Consider the following 24,606-nt stretch of genomic DNA (forward strand, 5'->3'; position numbering starts at 1 on the left):
TTATCTTCTTCCAGCAAGGGTTCACCCTATCCTGTGGCAGGCAGATACACAGTCAGGATCAGGGACTGAGCTGACTCAAGGACAGATTTTTTTTTTTTTTGAGACGGAGTCTCACTCACTCTGCCACCCAGGCTGGAGTGCAGTGGTGCGATCTCGGCTCACTGCAACCTCCGCCTCCCAGGTTCAAGTGATTCTCCTGCCTCAGTCTCCCGAGTAGCTGGGATTAAAGGCATGCACCACACCACGCCTGGCTAATTTTTGTATTTTTAGTAGAGATGGGGTTTCACCATGTTGGCCAGGCTTGTCTCAAATTTCCGGCCTCAAGTGATCCTCCCACCTCGGCTTCCCAAAGTGCCAAGATTACACCCAGCCTCAAGGACAGATTTTTGTAAGGCTCATTCTACCTCTAAGTTCTCCCTCCTAAGATGTGTTCCTCCAGTGGTGCCAACTAACAGCCTAGGATGTTTACTTATTCCCCTTTTTGATAAGGTACTGAACTCCAATTGCCTCCTTAACCTAAGACTGCTGAAAACTTGGCTGATTTTTCAGAGGCTTTCTGCTTAGTTTTTTTTAGCATCTCATCTTTGAAGCTCAGGAATTCAACCTATCTTTTAAGGTGGGAAATTCAGAGTATCTCATCTTTTCTTTTGCTCTGTTGTCCAGGCTAGAGTACAGTGATGCAATCATGGCTCACTGCAGCCTCGAATTCCAAGGCTCAAGTGATCCTTTCACCTCAGCCTCCTGAGTAGGTGTGGTCACAGGCACACATGACCATGCCTAGTTTTTAAAATTTTTTTAATAGAGATGGGGTTCTCACTATGTTGCCCAGGGTGGTCTCAAACTCCTGAGCTCAAGCAATTCTCCTGATTCAGCTTTCCAAAGTCCTGGGATCACAGCCATAAGCCACCATCCCCAGAGCTACTCACTTCTTTACGGCTTCCTTTTCTCCCAAATCTTAGATCTAAAAGTCCTAGTTACTTTGATAGACAGAACAGCAACTTCTGTCTTTTCAGCCCTCTGAGACTGCTAGAGACTCTGCAGGTTTCTCTGCCTCTTAGTTAAGGTCCTTTGCCCAGATTCTCAGCCGTTCATCCTGTATCAAGAATCAGTAAGTAGGCTGGGCATGGTGGTTTATGCCTGTAATCCCAGCACTTTAGGAGGCCGAGGTGGGTGGATCACTTGAGGTCAGGAGTTCGAGAACAGCCTCACCAACATGGTGAAACCCCATCTCTACTAAAATACAAAACTTAGCCAGGCATGGTGGGCAGGCGCCTGTAATCTCAGCTACTAGGGAGGCTGAAGCAGGAGAATCGCTTGAACCTGGGAGGTGGAGGTTACAGTGAGCTGAGATTGTGCTACTGTCCTCCAGCCTGGGTGACAGAGTGTGAAACTCTGTCTCGAGAAAAAAAAAAAAAAAAAAAAAATCAGTAGGTACCACCCTGGGGGAAAAGTTACTGGCAGAAGTGCCTTTTCTCTACAGAATCTTGGCCATCCATGTCTTGATTGCCTAAACAGCTTTCCAAAACCTTTCAACAGGTGTTGTTCGTATTTTCTCTTGCTTTTCTAGTTACTTTTCATAGGAACATTAATCTGTTACAGTTACATTACCAGACACAGGAACAGAAGTTTCCTACTATTATTCTTGACAGAAATGCTTTGAGTAATGAGATCTGAATTCCATAACTACCCCACCAGCATACTATTTTTTAAAATGTACTTCCTACTATGTGAATCCTGCCTATTTTAAAAGGTTCAACTCAAGCAAATAAAATAGTGAATATAAGTATTTTGAAAATTACAAAGCTCTACACAAACCCATTTCTTTTAGTGAGCCTTTTCTAATTTACCCTCAACTCAGTGATTAGTCCATTATTTGAACTTATCTACCCTACTTGGAATCCTCTTTGAGTGCTAAAAGAAAGCAGATGCTAGTGAGCAAAATATATAAAACATAACTAATTCACAGAACACTATTAATACTTACGTGTTTCCATTCATGTAGATAAGGAAGATATATCTTCCCATTTGCATCAACATGCTTTCCCGTTTTAATAGTCATTGAACTAGTAGGCTTAACAAAACAGATAGGGGGATTATATGGGTATGTGTCCAGTAGCCATAGGCATATTGGAATATTATATGTATTACCTGAAAAAGAAATAGAAACTTCAATTACTCTATTTTTTATCATTTTTAAATTGAAGAATGGTTAAAGGAATACAGGTTTAGTTTAGATACGATTTATGCATACATCCGCACCCCCCCATACCTATTTCCCCCAGCAGAATTTATTTCCTGAGGGGAATAGCAAAGTCAGTAATGTTAAATTTTACTCAGTCTTCCCTAAATTTACACTCGCTTTATACAACGCTGATGCTCAATTAACTGTTTTTTCCCTCTGCTTGTTATGAATGATTGACTTATTATTTAATAGTGGCTCAAATGTCACTTAAACTGTGATCTTCCCATGTGGCCTTCTTCTCCTCTGTAATCTCATAGCACTTTTTCATTTTATAATTCTATAGCAGTTACAGAATAGTATAAATATCTATCTGTTCCCTTTGTTTCCCCTATTAGTGGAGTTCTTCCAGAAGAGGTACATCCTTTATTCATCTTTGTATCCATAGCTCCTCTCCTTATTGCCTTATGCATAGCAGGTACTATGTGAAATCACTGGGTAAAGGACATAGGTCTTAGCTAGTTACAAGGAATAATTAACAAACAGAGCTGTCCAAAAACAAAATGGTCTCGCATGAAGCTAAATGCTTCCTCACCACTAAGTATTTCAGCAGAGGGTGAAAGACAGGCTAACAGAGATCAATTATCTACCATTAGTATTAGCGCCAACATCACAACCGTAAATAACAGCTACTTTTAACTGTCTCCTTATTACATTCAAGGCTCTGTGCCAAGTCCTTCACATTCGTTAACAAATAAATGCTCATTTTCCCAAGTTAGGTACTATTATCTAAATGTCAAAGATGTCCATCTATAACATGTAACAGAACTGCTAAGATTATAGAGCAAGAACTCAAACATAACTCTGTCCTGACTTTGAAGCCTGTATCTTAAGCTTCCCACTGTCAGGAAAGTTTGAATGGTGTAGGAGGCTGAACCAGGAGGCAAGTAAGATCTCTTTCTAGTTCTAAAATTCTTTGATTCTGTGAAACATTAAACTCCTCTGGTGAACTTAGGCACTTATTTGTTCATACATCTTGGTAAGGAAGTTTTAAGAAAGTTGAAAATGTTAGGTGTTGCTGCCAAATGAACTTCAATTTGAATAGAAGTTAAAATCTATATCAGCATGAAAGCCATGAGAAAGTAGGTTTAATTTACTTATAACTCTTTGGCAACATATTTATTATGTATTCAAAATACATCTAGCTGGAAACCTAATAACATAAGACATTTACCTCTATAAGGCACAGGAATTGTTCCAGTGAGGTTCATTAGTTCCCTGGAACTGCCATCATTAAAAACTGAAAGGAAAGAACAATGATTTAATCATGAGCATTTTTTTTAGATACTCCCATAGGTTATTCTTTCAGAAAGACTGGTTAAAATTCATTTTTATCCTTGAAAGGGGCTGACCTGTCAATGTATCATCCATCCTGTCCAATAACTAACAATTCTTTGTTGATTCACTCAATGTCATTGATCAGCTCTTTTTTGTTTTTTTTCAGATAGAGTCTCGCCCTGTCGCCCAGGCTGGAGTGCAATGGTGCGATCTTGGCTCACTGAAACCTCTGCCTCCCGAGTTCAAGCGATTCTCCTGCCTCAGCCTCCTGAGTAGTTGGGATTACAGGCGCGCGCCACCACACCTGGCTAATTTCTTGTATCTTTAGTAGAGACAGTGCTTCACCATGCTGGCCAGGTTGGTCTCGAACTCCTGACCTCGTGATCCATCCGCCTTGGCCTCCCAAAGTGCTGGGATTACAGGTGTGAGTCACTTTTAAAACTATTTAAATATCACTATCGGCCAGGCGCAGTGGCTTGCGCCTGTAATCCCAGCACTTTGGAAGGCCAAGGCAGGCAGATCACCTGAGATTGGGAGTTTGAGACCAGCCTAACCAACATGGAGAAACCCCATCCCCACTAAAAATACAAAATTAGCCAGGCGTGGTGGCACATGCCTGTAATCCCAGCTACTCGGGAGGCTGAGGCAGGAGAATGCTTGAACCCGGGAGGCAGAGGTTGCAGTGAGCCAAGATTGTACCACTGCATTCCAGCCTGGGCAACAAGAGCAAAACTCCACTGCAAAACAAACAAACAAACAAAAAACACTATCAAACAATACCATACTAAATGTTCACCTAATGTCATTATACTTTAGAGATCTCTAGACATTTATCCAGACTGTCACTCACAGTTATTTATTATTGTTTTTTGGAGACAGGGTCTTGCTATGTTGTGCAGGCTATCCTCAAACTCTAGGCTCAAGCAATCCTCCCACCTCAGCCTTCTGAGTAGCTGGGACTATAGGCGTGCACTATCATGCCCAGCTTTTTTTTCTATTTTTTAGAAATGGGGTCTCACTAAGTTGTCCAGGCTGGACTTGAACTCCTGGACTCAAGTGATTTCCTGGTCGCAGCCTCCTTAGCCAGTATTAAAATGAAAAAAAGAAAAGTTCATAGCCAAATGTAGACAATTTCTTTTAATCTGTATTTCTCATACCCCACATATTTTTCTATCTATAATTTATGTCTATACTTAATACAGCACATAGTTTGTATTGGACAGCTATTATTTCTAACAATGATTTGGAATTAACACTATACACATAGGGGAAAGGTTGTAATGTGCAGTACAAAAACATAGAACTATAGCCATCTACTGTGTAATGTTTGGGTCAACAATGGACTGCATATAAGACACTGGTCCCATAAGATTACTATACTGTATTTTTAATGTAACTTTTCTATAGTTAGATACAAAAATACCATTGTGTTACAACTGCCTATGGTATGCAGTACAGTAACATCTGGTATAGGTTGTAGCCTAGGAGCAACAGGCATGCCATATAACCTAGGCGTGTAGTAGGATATACCATCTAGGTTTGTCTAAGTACATTCAATGATGAAATCGCCTAATAATGCATTTCTCAGACCATATCTCTATCACTACAAAATGCATGACCGTACATTGTTGACCTTTGTTCTTTTACTTACTGTTGACGAATGTAAGCTACACTGCAATGTATTCTGATTTTGTGCATTTTAAAAAAGAAAACCACCTTATATAAATGTGGGGCTTTGTTTATTCTAAAAGAATTTGGTAACAATGATTTACACTTGGTCCAGCCATATGAAACTACACAAGATTTGATAAGGGAGTCTTTGTCAGTTTTGATCAAAACTGTCATGTGGACAGAAATAAGGTAGGCTGAGATGAGAAGGAATTGTGACCTAGGTTTGGAAGAGGACTTTGGGTTCATGTCTTTATTGTTTCAGGAAATGCAGAACTGATTGCCCCTCTGTTCCTTCCCACCTCTCTTCACCAGTTTCCTAATGTTTTCAAAGCCTTGGAAGCAAGTGAAATTTAGAAAGTCTCAGCTACAAAATTCAGTTCCTTGCCTTCAGAGTTAAGGGTCTTACAGTGGACAAGCAGCAGCATGGGTTTTCCCTCGGCCCTGGCATATTAAGTATTTTCAAGGAGACATGGTAGAAGAGATTATGTTAGGATTTGGCAGGGACAGAAAAGACTATTTTAAAAAAAGGGAAACTCCAAGCATTGTCATGTCTTACAACTTTATGTTGTCTCAATAGAAAGTAGAGACAAACTGACATGCTTACCTACTCTATAGAATTAAAGACCACATTAAATAATATTTTCCTCAACTATAAAATGAAAGGGACAGTCCAGAGTATAGTTTTGCAAAATGTGTTCCTGAAAATATAAAGAGACACTATGGGGACAGGGAGGTTCAGCAGTTAAATAACTTTAGGATGTATTATACAATATATTCTTGCTCATCTCAGTGATACACAACACGTTAGCATATTAAAGGCTCTGAGAAATCGTCATGCAATAAAACTCAATTTTGTTTAATCCATAAGTTGCTCAAGCTTAACTATAGAATTCTGCCTCTACCCTGTCCCCAGCACAACTAAGGGTCTAGAGACAAAACTTTGGGAAATGGACTAAACTATCTTTAACATGCCCTCCTAGGTTTAAATTTGCATAGTTCTATGTTAGTAGTTGTTTTTTTTTTTTTTTTGAGACAGGGTCTTGCTCTGTTGCCCAGGCTGGAGTGCAGTGGCCCGATCTCAGCTCAATGCAACCGCTGCCTCCTGGGCTCAAGCAATCCTCCCACCTCAGCCTCCTGGCTAGCTGGGAATACAGGAGTGCCAGGCCAACTTTATGTATTTTTTTGTTGAGACAAGGTTTCACCATATTGCCCAAGCTGGTCTCAACCTCCTGGGCTCAGTGGTCCAACCCATCTCAGCCTCCCAAAGTGCTGGGATTACAGAAATGAGCCACCACGTCCAGCTAGAGTATTTTCTTTTTAACATAAAAAACTAAAACTAAATAAATATAAAATGTTTTTATATCTTCTAATTTGCTACCTTCCAACAGTTTTATTAGGTGGTGGTGCAGTCCTACAATTGAAAAATCCACAAACCTCAAAGGAAAATGGAAAAAATTACAATCATTAACAAAGAGAGTAAACTCAAAGTATAGAAATTGTGATTTTTATTGCATAAACTCACCATATGAATCCAAAACAGGTTTGAGATCTTTGTATAGAGTAATAACATTGACAGTTTCACGTACAGTTAGGTCTCTGTATTTGTACTGAAAAGCAAAATCGCGTAAGAATTTAGTTTAAAACCAATACATGTATTTTAGAGCGGATGAATTTTCTTAAAATCTTTTTCACTAATCATTAGCATTAATGAAAGCCTGAAAGAACCTAAAAACCCCACAATCCTATTATCACACTAAAATAATCACTATTTCTTTAACATCAGAAAATATCTATAGTCTCAAGTCATGTTTTTTATGTTTTCAGTTTGAATCAGGATCCTAATAAAGTCCACACATTGCATTTGCTAAAATGTCTCAAGTCCCTTTTAATCTATATTCTTTAACTATACCATATAATTCACACATTTAAAAAGTATAGTTCAATGGTTTTTAATACATTCGGAGTTGTGCAACCACCACTGTAATCAACTTCAGAACATTTTCACCATCCCTAAAAAGAAATGCATACCCTTTAGCAATCACCCCCCATTCTACTTGCCCCCAGCCTTCATCCTAGACAACCACAAATTTGTCTCTATAGATTTGCTTATTCATACAATGTGATCTTTCACGACTAAATTCTTTCACTTAGCATGTTTTCAAGATTATCCTTGTTGTAGCATTTATCTGTACTTCATTCCTTTCATTTATTTTGGAGACAGGGTCTCGCTCTGTAGCCCAGGAAGAAGTAAAGTGGCACAATCACAGCTCACTGCAACCTAAAACTCCAGGCTCAGTGATCCTCCTGCCTCAGCCTCCCAAGTACACAGAACTACAGGTATGTGCCATCATGCCCAGCTAATTTATTTTTATTTTTGTAAAGACAGGGTCTTGCTATATTGCCCAGGCTGGTCTCCAACTCCTGGCCTCAAGCAATCCTCTCGCCTTAGGCTCCCCAAGTGTTGGGATTTACAGGCAAGTATGGCCCACTTCTTACCGCACATTTTATTTATCTACTGTTCAGCTGAAAAATACTTAACTGATGGGCACATCTCTATTTTTGCTCCTTAGAATTTATTTGTTAAAGACATTTGTTCATTTGTCTTATAGAGGCTCTCATGGTTTGGAATGTGTTAATTGTATACCTTTAGCATAGTTTCATAGATACATGTTTCTGTGAGTTAGTTGGATCTACAGGTTATTATCCTGACGATTACAAAATTTCCAGCCGGGCATGGTGGCTCACGCTTGTAATCTCAGCACTTTGGGAGGCTGAGGCGGGTGGATCACGAGGTCAGGAGTTCGAGACCAGCCTGACCAACACAGTGAAACCCCATCTCTACTAAAAACACAAAAACTAGCTGGGCATGGTGGCGCGCGTCTGTAATCCCAGCTACTCAGGAAGCTGAGGCAGAAGAATTGCTTGAACCCGGGAGGCAGAGGTTGCAGTGAGCCGAGATCACGCCATCGAACTCCAGCCTGGGCGACAGAGCTAGACTCAGTCTCAAAAAAAAAAAAAAAAAAATTTTTCCTTTTATATTTTTTTCCTCTTCTTTCTCTGATAAGATCACTTCATAGAGGATAATGTTTTTCATCATGGAGCACAACATATCTGAGTATCTCTGTGATGTTAGCGACCATGCTCAATGTCTAGAGACCTGGTGTCTTCAAATCCACTCCAATTAGGCTTCTATACTCCGTACTTCACTGAAATTGTTCAGTAAGGTCACCAATAACTGCCACATGATATGTAATGACCAATACTATCTTTGTCTTACTTCATCTCTCAGCAATATTTGACCAAGCTGATTCAGCAATATTTGATCAAGCTGATTCCTTCCTTTCCCCCGCTTTTTTTTTTGAGATAGGGTCTCACTCTGTCGCCCAGGCTAGAGTGCAGTGGTACGATCATGGCTCACTTCAGCCTCAACCTCCTGGGCTCAAGTGATACTCCCACCACAGCCTCCCAAGTAGCTGGGACTACAGGCATGCACCATCACACCTGGATAATTTTTAAATTTTTCATAGAGATGGGATCTCACTGTGCTGCCCAGGCTGGTCTCAAATTCCTGGGCTCAAGTGATCCTCTCACCTCAGCCTTCCAAAGTGTTTGTATTACAGGTATGAACCACGGCACCTGGCCCGTTCCTTTTTTTTTGAGACAGGGTCTGGCTCTGTCACCCAGGCTAGAGTGCAGTGGTATGATCTCAGTTCACTGCAACCTCCACCTCCCGGGGTCAAGTGATCCTCCCACCTCAGCCTCCCAAGTAGCTGGGACTACAGGTATGCACCACGATGTCTAGCTAATTTTTGTATATTTTTGATGGAGCTGGATTTCACCATGTTGCCCAGGCTAGTCTTGAACTTCTAGGCTCAAGCAATCTTTCCACCTCAGCCTCCCAAAGTGTTGGGATTAGAGGCACGAGCCATCATGGCCAGCCCCTTTTCTCTTAAAATATGTTCTTCATTTGATTTCCAGGACATCAACTGTTCTCCTGAACTCTGTGCCTTCTCAGTTTCTTTGCTGGCTTGTTCTCTTAACCTAACCAATTATTATTGAGTGCAGGCTAAGTCCTTGGTCTTCTTCTCTATCTAAACTCATTCCCTTGATCTCCCTCATGGCTGAAAATATAATTTATATGTTGAAAACCCTCAAATTAAAATTTTCCAATCTTAACCTTTTTTCTGAACTCCAGAAAACATATATACAATTACTAATTTGACATTTCCCCTTGGATATCTAATGAATGTCAAATTGAACATGACCAAAACTGAACTCCTTATCTTCCCCCCCATATTTACTTCTCCAATGTCTTCCATATGTGTATACATACATATCCTTCCAGGTGCTCAGGCCAAAAACCTTGACGTTATCCTTGATGCCCTCTCTTTTCTTCACATCCACAGCCAATCTGTCAAAATATCCTGTTAGCTTTGCCTTCAGCATACATCCGGTATCTCCACAGCTACAGTCCTGGTCTAAGCCACCAACACCTCTCACCTATATTACTGCAACAGCCTCTTTATGGTGTCTCTGCCTCCATCGTTAACCCACTACAGTCTAGTCTCAACATAGCAGCTAGAGTAATATTGCTAACAGCTGAAACAGAGCAATGGCTTTTCATCATACTCCAAGTAAACGCCAAGGTCCTTATGATGGCCTGCAAGGTCCTCCAAACCTCTCATACCATTGATGATCCATACCATGGATCTGTCTAGATCCATACCACCACTTCCTCCCTTGCTCACTTCAGTCCAGCCACCATACCCTCCTTTGTTGTTCCTCTATCATGCATGACAAACTTCTGTCTATGAGCCTTTGCATTTGTTTCTCCTTCTTTCTGAAATGTTCCTACCCCAGATTGTTCCAGGTTTGTTTTTCTCCTGAGACAGGATCTCGCTCTGTCACCCAAGCTGGAGTACAGTGGTGTGATCACAGCTCACTGCAACCTCAAACTCCTGGGCTCAAGTGATCCTCCCATTTCAGCCTCCCAAGTAGCTGGGATTAGAGGTATGCACCACGACTGGTTAATTTTTTTATATTTTTAGTAGAGAAGAGACAAGTTCATGCTATGTTGCACAGGCTGGTCTGGAACTCCTGGCCTCAATGCGATCCTCTAGCTTCGGCCTCCCAAAATGCTTGGATTTCAGGTGTGAGCCCCATGCCAACCACATAGTTTCTTTACCTCTCTCAGGTGAGCTCAAATAGATTTTTTCAGAAAGACCTCTCTTTACTATCAGATACAAAACTGTAACTCATCCCATTTCCACACCCTAGCACTCCCCATTTCCCTTTCCTGCTTTATTTTCTCTTAAGCACTTATCACTTTCCAACATACTACTTGATGTATTTACTGAGTTATTTATTGTCTTCTATAAAAATTTAAATTCCAGAAGCAGAGTTTTTTTCTGTCTGATTGTTCACTGTTGCATCCCTAGAGCCTAAAACAGTGTGAGGGACGTATCAATCTTTATTTTATTATTTTTATTTATTTATTTGTTTTTGAGATGGAATCTTGCTCTGTCACCCAGGCTGGAGTGCAGTAGCGTGATCTCAGCTCACTGCAACCTCCACCTCCCAGGTTCAGGCAATTCTCCTTCCTCAGCCTCCTGAGTAGCTGGGATTACAAGCACGCACCACCATGTCTGGCTAATTTTGTATTTTTAGTAGAGACAGGGTTTCACCATGTTGGCCAGTCTGGTCTCGAACTCCTGACCTCAAGTGATCTGCCCACCTCAGCCTCCCAAAGTGCTGGGATTACAGGCATGAGCCATCGCACTTGGCCAATTTTGTTATTGTTTAAATTTTTCTTCATTTTTTACTTTTTGAGATAGGTTCTCATTCTGTCATAGCTCACTGTAACCTTGAATTCCTGGGCTTAAGTAATCCTCCTGCTTCTGCTTCCCAAGTAGCTAGGACTACAGGTGCATGCCACCAAGTCTGGCTGATTTTTAAATTTTTTGTAGAGACAGGGTCTAGCTATGTTGCCCAGGCTGATCTTGAACTCCTGGCCCCAAGTGATCCTCCCATCTCTACCTCCCAAAGTACTGGGATTACAGGCATGAACCATCACACCAGGCCCACAGTTTTCTTCTACTCATTTAGCAGTGACTGCGCCTCTAGAAATGCTGTAAATAAACTATGTAAAAATATAAGTGGTTGTATGCATGAAACATCTAAAGTGGAAAGTTGTTTCTTTAAAGCAAGAAGGACTAATCTGGTATAAATATACCTCTGTTAATTGCAAAAATGATAACAGAGAAGGGTGTTAAAAGTTATGTTGAAATTGGGAGCTAAGATAATGCTCAAGGGGAAAAAAGATCTTTTATAATATACATACAAAACATAAGGCAGATGGCCAGAGTACCATGATGGGTGTGGAGAGCCTACAATCAGATAAAGAGAAAACAATAATGACCTTCACCCTAGCCATAAGTGCAGGGTCCTGGCTAACAATTCTTACAACAGACCACACCAGCTGAAAGAAAAACATTTCAAGCCCTTCTTTAGGAGGAAGGAGCCCCACAACTGCTTCTATTACTCTACTTGCTATTCTTACCTGTCTAAAATTCATAGGTTAGACAGAACAGATGCTGATGCTCAGAATCGTCATAATCACATACAGGAGTCTCAATTTTCCAGATACTGAGCCAAGGACCAAAAGACAGGTAGAATGCCCTCTCCTACCTCTTCTCTATCTGTTTTTGTTTCTAGAGTAATCACAGGTTGGCTGCAGGGGGAGGCAGGCAGAGGTATAAAATATCTTCTGAACATGCCTTGCCTTTGTCTTTGATGGCAGGTTTCTCTAGAGGACGCTTAGGAAACTTAATTAGGGTATAAAAAATAAGCTAATATTTGAATATTCTTGCTCTTTATATGAATATACACATACATTACGGAATAAATTTTTTTTTTTTTTGAGACGGAGTCTTGCTCAGCCACCCAGGCTGGGGTGCAGTGGCTCCATCTCGGCTCACTGCAACCACCGTCTCCCGGGTTCAAGCGATTCTCCCGTCTCAGCCTCCCAAGCAGCTGGGATTACAGGCACCCGCCATCATGCCCGGCTAATTTTTGTATTTTAGAAGAGACGGGGTTTCACCATGTTGATCAGGCCGGTCTTGAACTCCTGACCTCAGGTGATCCACCTGCCTTGGCCTCCCAAAGTGCTAGGATTACAGGTGTGAGCCACTGCGCCCGGCCCAAGGAATAAATCTTAATGACTATGCTATCAATTTAAAGATCAAAAATGTCATGGAGGCCAGGCGTGGTGGCTCACGCCTGTTATCCCAGCACTTTGGGAAGCCAAAGCAGAGGGAATACTGAGGTCTGGAGTTGAAGATCAGCCTGGCCAACATGGTGAAACCCCGACTTTACTAAAAATACAACAATCAGCTGTGTGAAGTGGTGGGCGCCTGTAATCCCAGCTACTTGGGAGGCGAAGGCAGGAGAATTGCTTGAACCTGGAAGGCGGAGATTGCAGTGAGCCAAGATCGCGGCACTGCACTCCAGCCTGGGTGACAGAGCAAGACACTCAAAAAAAAAAAAAGTAATGGAACAGATACTCTTCAGCTACATACTATGTAAAACAATGTACCGTTTTTTCAAAAAGTGATATATAAAAGTTACAACATGGATCTTTACCTGGGTCACAATCTTCTATGGCTTCCCACACGTCCTCTGTAACTAAGGATAACTAGTTTGTCAAAACAAAACCAATAAGCCTAAAATACATGATTACACAACTAAGGTATGCTTTATTTTGAAAACTGTCACTTTCTCTTTAGAGGTTACTTGGTCTTCAATCAAGGACTATGGGGGCGATTTAACTGGAAAAAGTCCGTTTTTAAAAATGTTTTATACATAATAGTGTGTTTTATTAAAAACTGAAACCACTTAAACCACTGATTGCTACCATTCTTGCTTTGACAAAACTATCCGAAGCTAACACGTTGAACTGGTCAAGACTCAACTCTCAATCATTTTACATAGTTTTGGAAAATTACAACAAAACATAACAAAAGCCATTCCACTCTGGTGTGAGGTGCCACGTTTGAAGTAATTATATAAATAAATCATGGCTTTAAAATACAAAATGCTTAACTGCTTTTTTAAAAATTGAAAAAAAAAAAATAACTAGCCTTGAGCCGTGAAGATCATAGATTAAGCTCAAAGCAAATAAATACGCATTATAAGCAGCATACACTTAAGAGTAGTTACTCTTAGCAAATCCCTGAAACGGTAATGGTATTTCAGTAAGGGACTGGTATTTTGGCTTCTCTGGACTTTTCTGGAGAATACAAAACTGAAAAGGCCACAATCTCTGCAGGTCGGCAAAAGAAAGGCTTAGACTGGAGGATCCCTGGATTGGGACAGGAATAGAGGATTGCCTCAGATCTAGAACTAAATATGATTCCGTCTTTGTGTTTATAGAAACTAAGACGAAAAACCACACTGCCCCACAGACAGCTCCAAACTCTGTGGAAGAGAGAACGGCGGGTGGGCGGCAGGTGTCAGGCAGTTTCCACTCCACGTCTCTGTCGACTGTCGCCGCCCCCCACCCTCCCAGCTCCCGTACGGGGATTCCCGCACCAGGCGACAGGCGCCTCGGGGCCGGGGTCTGAGAAGGTGGCTAAGAGCTGTACTGGGGCTTCCGGCCCGTCTGGGAAGCTTGTTTGGCTGGGCCGGGACGGACTCGGCAGGGCGCGGAAGGGAGCGGTGGGCGCGCGCTGGAGGGCGAGCGCGTCGCAGCCTCACCTTGGACACCATTTTCTTGAGCTGGCTCTCCGACACCGCCATGACGGCCCACTCGCGACTCCCTTTCCCGCAGGCAGAAAGTCAGCCGCTGCTGGGCTGCCCCAGGCCGTCCCACACAATCGCACACCCCCGACCCGGCCTCAACAACAGGAAGTCGGAACCAAAGCACCACTTCCGTTTCCACTACGTCACTTCCGGGCCGCCATCCTGCGGGCAAGGGTGGACGCCGTGTGGGATTGAAAGAGACTTGGCGGGGTGGGTTCCAACCAACCCTACCCTCGAGTGCCGGATTCAGCAGGACGAATCAGGTCCCAAAGATGTGGGCAAGACTGTTCCGAGGGTCGAAACTCTGGTTCAGGATAAGATTGGCAGGTATTTCACAGAGTCGACTTGAGGAAGCTAGTGCCGGAAAGGGAAGAAGTACCAAGGGCTTGCCAATGAGCCTTAATGACTGATTCATCCAGTGGGAGGGCACTGCACTGGCAGTCAGAGTGTTGTGTCACTGACTTGCCCTTGTGATAATGGTAGGCTAGTGCATTTCTAGCTCAGGCATACGTTTCTCCCGACTGTAAAGTGATACACTTGCATTAGATGATGCCCAGTGTTCCTCTAATTAGTGATTTATTTTTAAGCTTTAAAGACCTTCATACTACGTTGGCAAGGGTAAAATGTAGAGCCTTTGTTTCACGAGAAGCCAGATAGTAATTTCTTCTCCAGGAAACCATTCCTAAAGTCAGCTTTCTCCTGTACCCAGACATAAATGATAATAGAGGCCGTATTTTACCTGGTGCTGTATTTTTGTACATGTCACTGTCAAAATCCAAGCCCTTGAAGGCAGGCTTACTTCAGGTCTTCATTGCCTTGCACAATGCAAGGGTAGGTACTTCCATCTTAATTGAATTTTTACTTCCCATAAAAATTCTTCATGGTGACTTACATTAGTCATCATTACACATCACCGTCAGTTTTGTAACCACAGTGTCATTCAAGGTATTGTACAATTTTGAGTTTGATGATGAGATGTGTGACAGTTTCAATTATTTTAGTACAGCCCTAATGAGAACAAGGCTGTGGTATTGATTCCCTTCAAAGTTGGCATCTAAATGAAGGTCACATTCACAAGGAGGGCGTAACTGAAAGCATGTAGAAGCATCATTATAAACAGTTGTTAACACACACAAATATAGACTATTCCAATAAGTATTGTTTTTCTTTTCTTTTCTTTTTTTTTTTGAGACAGTCTCACTCCATCGCCCAGGCTGGAGTGCAGTAGCACCATCTCGGCTCACTGCAACCTCCGCCTGTTTTCCAGCTCCTTAGTTAAGCATACAGCTCCAGTCACACCAAACTAGAGGTCAGTCTGTCCTTCCATTTTACTTGCTGTTTTATGTCTTTTAAAAGCAATGGGGTTTTCAAACTGTTCTTAAAGCCATGGCTTAACCAGGAGTCCCTTTAATTAGAGCAACTGTACCTTTATGAATTGGAGGAATGCCAGGTAGTATTATTTATATAGTTTATAAATAAATATAAATTTATATTAAAATAAATTTTGTGTGTGTGTGTGTGTATATATATATATATATATATATTTTTTTTTTTTTTTTGAGACGGAGTTTTGCTCTTTCTGTCCAAGCTGGAGTGCAATAGTGTGATCTCGGCTCACTGCAACCTCTGCCTCCCAGGTTCAAGTGATTCTCCTGCCTCAGCGTCCTGAGTAGCTGGGATTACAGGTGCCCACCACCACACCCAGCTAATTTTTTATATTTTTAGTAGAGACAGGATTTCACTATGTTGGCCAGGCTGGTCTTGAACTCTGGACCTAAGGTGATCCACCCACCTCAGCTTGCCAAAATGTTGGGATTACAGGCCTGAGCCATTGCGCCTAGCCTATTTATATATTTTTTGAGACACGGCCTTGTTCTGTTGCCCAGGTTGTAGTGCAGTGGTGTGAACATGGCCCACTGCAGCCTCGACCTCCCTGGCTCAAGTGATCCTCCTGCCTCAGCCTCCCTTGTATATGGGACCACATGCGTGTGCCACCATGCCCAGCTAATTTTCTAATTTTTTGTAAAAATGAGGTCTCAATTTGTTGCCCAGGTTGGCCTCAGAACTCCTGGGCTCAGGTGATCCTCCCACCTTAGCCTCCCAAAGTGCTAGGATTACAGGTGTGAGCCACTGTGGCCAGCAATATATTGTTTAAAAAGCTTTCTTGCTGCATGTTCACTATCAGTCTTTTGCAATCTTTCAGGGTCAACACTACCTCAATATACAGTGTTAACTTCTTATCTATTTCATTGGAACCATGAAGGATTGAATGTGTGTGGGGAAAAAGTCTTTGTGGTTTTAGAAATATGCAAAATCAGTTAATTTTTTGATGTGAAGGTAACAGTAGTTGAAATGCTTTTGAAAGTTGCTTGCCATTTCAACACTAAATATGAGTTTTTTTCCACTCATTAGGCATTTTGATTTCTGTCCTCACATATATTAGTGGAGAATTTTAAATCCCCCGATTATCACAGATGAAAACACAAGCTGATGGTGCACCTGCAGTCCCAGCTACTCCATTGGCTGAGGCAGGAGGATTACTTGAGCCGAAGAGTTTGAGTCCAGCCTGAGCAATATAGCGAGAACCTGGCTCAAAAACAAAAAGATTTAAAAAGTTTTCTTGCTAAAAATAATTTTTAAAAGTTTGAAAACAATTGATAAAATCTAGTCTCTTCATTTTACACAAAATAACTAAATATCCTGGGTGCTGTGTGAATTGTATGAAAAAATCTCCTTAATCTGACTGTTTCCTTTCACTTAATAAATGAAGGATCATCTGGTGATTTTGAAATCAGTTTATTTTGTTCATTATTCTTAATATTTAAGGAAAACAATGGAAAATGGAAAAAAATTTGTCTTCTGCTACATCAAAAAAGCATTTTAATCCAAACCCCACTAAAAATTGTAACAAGCTCTGCATGATTTTGTAAAAATAAAAACATGAAAGTTAACAAGCATTGAGAATGTCAAATTATCACAAAATCATAGGGAGGTGGTGGTGGTGATATTGCTTCTTACACTGGGATTTACAACATGATTACCAATATACTTAACACTCAAAGAAATATCTGATACAGAGAATTACTCCTTCATTGTGGCCTTCCAGAGGGCAAAGACTATTATTCATCTTCGAATAGTCAAATTCTAACACAGTATGTGGAATAACAGTAGGTGTTAAATAAACATTTGTTGTATTGACATGTTCCTTTTATAATTAATGAGTTATTGGTAATTTATTATACAATATTTTCTGGTTATTGTTCAAAAGCATATTACATATTATCTAACTTTAGATATCAAATATTAGAAAAGGCTAGTTTTAAAAACAATAGTTCTTTCAGTTTTACTTTCCTATTTCATAAAAAAGGACAGTAAGAATACATTGTTAGGGTAACATGAACTAATTCGCGTGCATATTGAAATTACATAGACCTAAATGCTTTTCTCTTCAAATGTCCAAAGTTTTTATCCAGTTAACTCTGGTGGGAATCTTTCCAAGCATATTAAATACTTTTCTGCTTTCCTAAACATGGGTTACTGAATATAATTTCACCTTTTCTTTATGACTAAAGTTCATCATTATAAGCATTCCTTATTACACTAAAACAGTGTTAGTTTGCCTATTTCCTCTTTACCTAGGATGTGTCTGCCCTTATAAACCCTCCTATCTCCGTCTAGATTAACCTATATGCTTGATTTATTTTTATTTTTATTTTTTTAGAGACAGGGTCTCACTGTGTTGCCTAGAGTGCAGTGGCATGATCATAGCTCATTGTAATCTTGAACTTCTGGGCTCAAGCAATCCTCCTGCCTCAGCCTCCTGAGTAGCTGGAACTACAGGTGCACAGCACCAAACCTGGCAAATTTTTAAACTTTTTATTTTTTTTGAGATGGAGTCTCGCTCTGTCGCCCAGGCTGGAGTGCAGTGGTGTGATCTCCACTCACTGCAAGCTCCGCCTCCTGGGTTCATGCCGTCCTCCTGCCTCAGCCTCCCAAGTAGCTGGGACTACAGGCGCCTGCCACCACACCCAGCTAATTTTTTTTATTTTTAGTAGAGACAGGCTCGTTAGCCAGGATGATCTCGATCTCCTGACCTCGTGATCTGCCTGCCTCGGGCTCCCAAAGTGCTAGGATTACAGGCATGAGTCACCACGCCCAGCCCATGTTTGTTTTCTATAAAAGCATGCCCTTACATGAGAATGAAAGTAATCCTTTCATGGTGTATAGGACCCCAACTTTAGGGTCTTTTGATAACTATTTTGGCTGTTAAGCCTTTTCCCCCTTTTAGTGCCTAGAAAAAGTAGAGGTTGTATGGATAAGTGCCCCTTAATCGCCAAGACTTCTTGAGGCCTAAACCTCAATTTCCTTTTATAAAATGATGATGGTAATAGTCTTTACCTCTGTGGGCTGTTGTGAGGATTCAGTAAAATAATAAAGTGCTTATCATGCTGCCTGGTGTATATGAAGTGTTAATGTTAACTGTTACTATCAGTTGTAATGTCACAATAGTAATAATAAGCTATCTTTCACATAAGAAAATATTGCTGTTGATCTATCACCAAAGAGTGTGCTCTGAACTGTATGATCAGGAGAGGTTAAAGGATTTGCTCAGAACAAATAATGGGGAGAGTCCGTTCGACCTCTCCCTATTATGACCAATGTTTTTAATGAAAATCTCATAGTTTGGCTCTAAAGTAAGCTGCTTGGCTTTCATTCATAATCTATTTCCACTAAAAATATACATTTGTCTATGGTTCTACTAATATCACAATTAGTTTATGAGATGTTGGAGATCTTATATACTCTAGGAAGAAGTTATAGAAAATTTCATAAAGTCCCACTGGAAATTAAATTAAACTTTTAATGCATATCATTTTAAAAATTCACTTTCCATTTTCTGTTTTAAAGTGCATGTAAAATTCTTTTCCATTTTTTGGTAGCTAATTAATTTGAAGAAGGGAAATATAATGCTTTACTAGTACTACCAACAGGATTTTACACAAGAAACATTAGTAACTTAAGCTGTGGATCCTGTGAATGTACAATTGATACAGATTTTGTAAGTCCATACTGGGCTTTGAACTTATGTTTATTATAAAAGTCAAAGGGTAATTTTCGTTTAAAGATGTATTACTTATAAAATATTCCCAAAGTGTGAACTGTGCTTTTAGTTTAGGATATATGATTTAAATTGATGCATACTTCAGATGAATGTTTACCCCTGCTGTAGATTTAAAGAACAGCATAGATATCTCAAGAACCCCAAATAAAATTAATTTTTCCCCTCCTTATGTAACTTCTTAAGGATTTAAATCACAGAGCTAATCAAGAAACCCTCTACTTTAACCAAGCAGTTTGTAAGGATAAATAGCAGGATACAGAAATTCTCAAACCTATATATATTGGTAAAATTAAATGACTTTTCCCTTTAGGTAGAAGTCCAGCCTCTTAAATTGCATTTGAGAATCAAAGTTTTAACTGTAGTTGGAGACCATGGATTGAGGATGCACTGCTTTGGAGTTTCTCAGAAACTGTATCTTCTTTCAGTGTGGTTTTGATGACTTCAGATACTCCACTGATTCCAAGGATGCAAGGCAAACTTAAAAACACTTCACTATCTATATCATAATATCCCTGAAATGAGAAAAATAAGGGTTTTAATAGAACTAAATCACTGCAAAGAAGTTAATACAAAAATGCATACTTTCTTGCTTTCTTAGTTCTAAGACAAAGTGATACAAGTTGGACTCAAAAAGGTTTTTTTGTTCATTTACTTATTTTTATTTTATTTTTAGAAGTCCAGACCTCACAATCATTCATTGATTTTATAAACTTATCATTTCAGAAAATTTTTGAGAGATGGAAGCAACTTGGTCAGACACCCACTTTGTAGAGAAGTAAGCTAGCCCCCTGCAATATGGGTAGCAGGTTGGGGGCTAAGAAAAAAAATAGTTAAGAATGGATTTCCTGGGGAGGGCCATGGGATGGTCTCTGGGCACAGTCAAATGACAATAACGTCTTAAAAAAAAAAACGCTGGTACCATAATGGTATGTATTTGTGGGGTACATGTGATATTTCAGTATATGCATACAATGTATAATGATCAAATCAGGGTAATTGGGCTATCCATCACCTCAAACATTTATCATTTATTTGTGTGGAAAACACTCCAAATGGTCTCTTCTGGCTATTTTGTTTTTCTTTTCTTTCTTTCTTTCTTTCTTTTTTTTTTTTTTTTGTTGAGATGAGGTCTCTCTATATTGCCCAAGCTGGTCTTGAACTCCTAAGCTCAAGTGATCCTCCCACCTCGGCCTCCCAAAGTGCTGGGATTACAGGCATGAGCCACCACACCCACCCTCTTCTAGGTGTTTTGAAATGTACAATAAATTATTAATAATCACACTCACCCTACTGTGCTGTTGAACACTAGAATTTAGTGTTCAATTAATTCAACCTGTGTCACCCAGGCTGGAGTTGCAGTGGTGTGATCTTGGCTCACTGCAACCTCTGCCTCCTGCCTCAGCCTCCCAAGTAGCTGGGATTACAGGCACCTGCCATTATGCCCAACTAATTTTTATATTTTTAGTAGAGAGGGGTTTCACCATGTTAGCCAGGTTGGTCTCAAACTCTTAACCTCAAGCGATCCGCCCGCCTTGCCTCCCAAAGTGCTGGGATTACAGGCATAAGCCACCGCACCCAGTCAAGATTTTATTTTTGGAGACAGGGATTCGCTGTGTTGTCCATGCTGGAGTCCAGTGACATGGCTCACTGCAGCCTCAACCTCCCAGGCTCAAGAGATTCTCCCACCCCAGCCTACTGAGTGGCTGTCACATGCCTGGCAAAGTTTTGTTTTTGTTTTTGTAAAGATGGGGGTCTCACTATGTTGCCCAAGCTGGCAGACTTCTCATAGCTAAGTAGGATAGGGCTTAAACTAAACTGCTTTCTCCTATTACTCTAAAATACTGAAGACACCTGGGGTTAGAGTATGAATAATGATTTTGCTAGTTTTGTATTAATAATATCTAAGTTTAAAATATAATGAGAATAAGAATAGCAATTACCTTTGCTAAAGTTGATACAGAATGCACTTTCTTCTTATTGTTTACAATACTGTCAACCATGTCAGCTACTGATAGTCCAACAGACCAGGATCTTTGACTTTTTACTCTAAGCAGTTCCATGGCTCTAGGTTACAAAAATATATGATCTCAGAAAATCCACAGAATATGCACATTTAGTTTTACATTCTGGTTAAGGTATTAATTAGATGTTTCTATGACAGAAACGAGTTATACAGCAATTGTTAGGGAAGCCTATAGATAATCTAATGTTTATTTAAACTTTTCTTAAGATGTTAGGCAGTTCAAAGAAAATACAGATGACCTAATAACATAAAAAATGTTCACTGCCATTGATATTTAACCAAATATGAATTAAAACAATAAATACCAATTTGCCTACCGATAACTGGCAAAAATTAAAAAGACTGATAATTAACTTGGAGAAACTACTGGCATTCCCATAACTGCGGTTGAGAATGTAAAGTGATCTAACCTTTTAAGAAGAAGATTTGGTAACATCTGATCTAGAAATTCCTCTTCTAGGTATTTATCTTATAGCAGTATGCTCAAGAGTGCAAAGATGTACATAATAAGCATGTCTGCATATTTGGAAACAACTCATCAAAAGAGGACTGGTTAAACAAATCACTACCATGTAGTACTATGTAGCTTTTGAGAAGAATAAGGTAGATTTACATGTACAATGTGCAAAAATGTCTGAGATTTATCATTAAGGAAAGAAATCAAGTTGCAGGATAGTTTGAATAACACAAATCTATATTATTATACATTTGTAGAAGCACTGAAAAACAATTTTTTCTTTTTAGAGATAGGGTCTCTATGTTGCCCAAGCTGGTCTCAAACTCCTGGGCTCAACTGATCCTCCCATTTCAGCCTCCTGAGTAGAAAAAAATTTTTTGGGCATGTGGACACTAAGTTGTCAAAAATGGTTGTCTCTGAAAAATGGAATTACCTTAGCTTTTTAATTTCTTTTAATACTTTATAGATATCTGCAGTATTTGAAATTTTATAATAAGCATACATTCTTTTGTAAATGATAAAAATATATAAACAGTTAAATTTTTTCCTTTTAAAAAGTATAAATGCAAGATTGTATAATCAGATTAGAATGGATTATACCATACACTAATCTTCTCAATAAAAAACAGAACACTTTTTCCAGTTGTTATATTCTAAAAGTCATAAGCTGATGGCTTTGAAAACTAAAAATGCCACCTCTCAGACTTCAGGAAAATGTTATTATGTGACAGTGAAACAACAAATGGCATGAATATAAATTCTGTGTAGAGTCCTGCCTATGGGGTACAGACCCTTGGAAGGCCTCTGGATAAAAGCAAAAGATAAAAGGATCTGTGTGTTACACTTTTTGTTTGCCTGAACATATAATATGGCTTATCCATTCGCATTAGACTGATTTCCAGTTCTATTTGCATGTGATTAATATTCATTTTTAAGTGGTGTGGACAAATTATCTTCTACATTAAGAAAATTGTTGGCCTGGCACAGTGGCTCACATCTGTAATCCCAGTACTTTGGGAGGCCAAGGCGGGTGGATCATGCAGTCAGGAGATTGGGACCATCCTGACCAACATGGTGAAACCCTGTCTCTACTAAAATACAAAAAATTAGCTGGGCGTGGTGGTGCACACCTGTAATTCCAGCTACTTGGGAGGCTGAGGCAGGAGAATCACTTGAACCCAGGAGGCGGAGGTTACAGTGAGCCGAGATCGCGCCACTGACTCCAGCCTGGTGACAGAGCGAGGCTCAGATGTTTAGATATAGAAGCAGTAAATCACTGTCTACAAATAAAGAACATGTTTTTCCCTTTAAATGTGAACTGTGTTATCTGAAAAAGCTTGCAAAGCACTCTTAGATCTACTTTCAGATAAGAAATCAAAGAATATAAAACAGTGCTCCTTTATACGTTTGTGTTTGTCCATACTAGTTTTGTTTTTCAGAAGCCTGGTAAGTACATACTGTATAAATAGCTGTTAGCTATGAAGTACATGATTTTTCGTTGGATAAATGCAAATTTCCAGTCAGTGTTACCTGTTGGACAGCTGCACTTCAGAGGTATGACTCATTACTTCTTGGCCACTCCATGTGAGCACTAAAAATTAGATGAAGAATTAATTATGTTTTGCCAATGACTCTCTTTGGATTAAGATGTGATAACCGATCTTTTGCAGTCAAGGGTACCTGTGCTAATATTTATATAGAAGTTTTTTCATTTCTAGCAAGTTAGATTTTTCCACTGGATGACAATAAATGTGCTATACCACTAGCCCAAGGTGAAGAAAACTCTGAACTACAAAAAACATTATCCCCAAAGTCTACTTGCCGTCTCCTTACCTGTTCTCTCTCATCGGTAACAGTTCTGCAAGGGCCATTTTACTATCAAAGTAGAAATCTATAAGCACTTGACATTTGTTCTGCTGAGAAATGCACTGAGACTAATTTCACCAGGTAAGGAATAATCTGATCACCTATTTTGGGCTAGAATTTCCATAGCTATTACAGAGGCAGAGAATCCTCTTCCTTTTTTTTTTTTTTTTTTTTTTTGAGATGGAGTCTTGCTCTGTCACCCAGGCTGAAGTGCAGTGGCACGATCTTGGCTCACTGCAACCTCTGCCTCCTGGGTTCAAGCAATTCTCACACCTCAGCCTCCTGAGTAGCTGGTGCATGCCACCACACCCTGCTAATTTTTGTGTGTGTGTTTTTAGTAGAGACGGGGTTTCACCATGTTGGCCAGGCTGGTCTTGAACTCCTAGACCTCGTAATCCACCTGCCTCGGCCTCCCAAAGTGCTGGGATTATAGGAGTGAGCCACCGCACCTGGCCCCAGGGTCCTGTTTTCTAAAAGAATCTTCTGGGTTGCCCATTTCCTCTCACTATATCATTTATAAAAACAATTCAAAACTTCAAAGCTGTATACACAGACTGGAAATTTCTTTATATGTTTTTTTTTCTTTTTTCTTTTTTTTTTTCTGTTTGAGATGGACTCGCTCTGTTACCTAGCCTGGCGTGCAGTGGTGTGATCTTAGCTCACTGCAACCTCTGACTCCCCGTTCAAGCAATTCTGCCTCAGCCTCCTGAGTAGCTGGGACTACAGGCACCCACCACCACACCTGGCTAATTTTTGTATTTTTAGTACAGATGGGGTTTCGCCATGTTAGCGAAACATGGCAGGTCTCGAACTCCTGACCTCAGGTGATCCACCCACCTCAACCTCCCAAAGTGATAGGATTACAGGTGTGAGCCACCACGCCCGGCCAGACTAGAAATTTATATCACACTTTAATATTATTATTATTATTATTTGATACACAGTCTTACTTTGTCACCTAGGGTGGAGTGCAGTGGCACACTCTTGGCTCACTACAACCTCTGCCTCCTGGGCTCAAGCAATTCCTCTACCTCAGCCTCCCAAGCAGCTGGGATTAGAGGTGCCTGCCACCACAGCAAGCTAATTTTTGTATTTTTAGTAGAAACAGGATTTCACCATGTTGGCCAGGCTGGTCTTGAACTCTTTACCTC

The 24,606-nt window shown here is 40.3% G+C and overlaps 2 protein-coding genes across 10 annotated transcripts in view; both read right to left on the reverse strand.

Annotated features, from left to right (window-relative positions):
- TSG101 (tumor susceptibility 101) overlaps positions 1-15,051 on the reverse strand; it is a 52,156-nt gene extending 37,105 nt beyond the window's left edge. The window contains exons 1-5 of one of the 3 annotated variants that reach the window (XM_031653364.1): positions 13,943-14,090; positions 12,830-12,871; positions 6,711-6,795; positions 3,414-3,479; positions 1,985-2,148 (exon numbers count right to left, since the gene is read on the reverse strand). In XM_031653364.1, the coding sequence (XP_031509224.1) occupies positions 1,985-2,148; positions 3,414-3,450 (201 nt within the window). In that variant the 5' untranslated portion in view covers positions 3,451-3,479; positions 6,711-6,795; positions 12,830-12,871; positions 13,943-14,090. Of the gene's footprint in view, positions 1-1,984; positions 2,149-3,413; positions 3,480-6,710; positions 6,796-12,829; positions 12,872-13,942 lie in introns of all 3 variants that reach the window. The other 2 variants (XM_003910148.3, XM_009186452.2) reach the window with 2 other exon arrangements.
- Positions 15,052-16,766: 1,715 nt separating this feature from the next.
- The window catches only part of UEVLD (UEV and lactate/malate dehyrogenase domains), a 69,277-nt gene continuing 61,437 nt past the window's right edge, over positions 16,767-24,606 (reverse strand). For 4 of the 7 annotated variants that reach the window (XM_009186451.4, XM_031653365.1, XM_021925954.2 and 1 more), the window contains 3 exons: positions 23,120-23,180; positions 21,050-21,173; positions 18,829-19,621 (listed from right to left, as the gene is read on the reverse strand). In XM_009186451.4, the coding sequence (XP_009184715.3) occupies positions 19,454-19,621; positions 21,050-21,173; positions 23,120-23,180 (353 nt within the window). In that variant the 3' untranslated portion in view covers positions 18,829-19,453. Of the gene's footprint in view, positions 19,622-21,049; positions 21,174-23,119; positions 23,181-24,606 lie in introns of those variants that run through there. The other 3 variants (XM_021925957.2, XM_021925956.2, XR_004177498.1) reach the window with 2 other exon arrangements.

The sequence above is a fragment of the Papio anubis genome, chromosome 12, assembly GCF_008728515.1.
Source record: "Papio anubis isolate 15944 chromosome 12, Panubis1.0, whole genome shotgun sequence".
Taxonomy (NCBI): domain Eukaryota; kingdom Metazoa; phylum Chordata; class Mammalia; order Primates; family Cercopithecidae; genus Papio; species Papio anubis.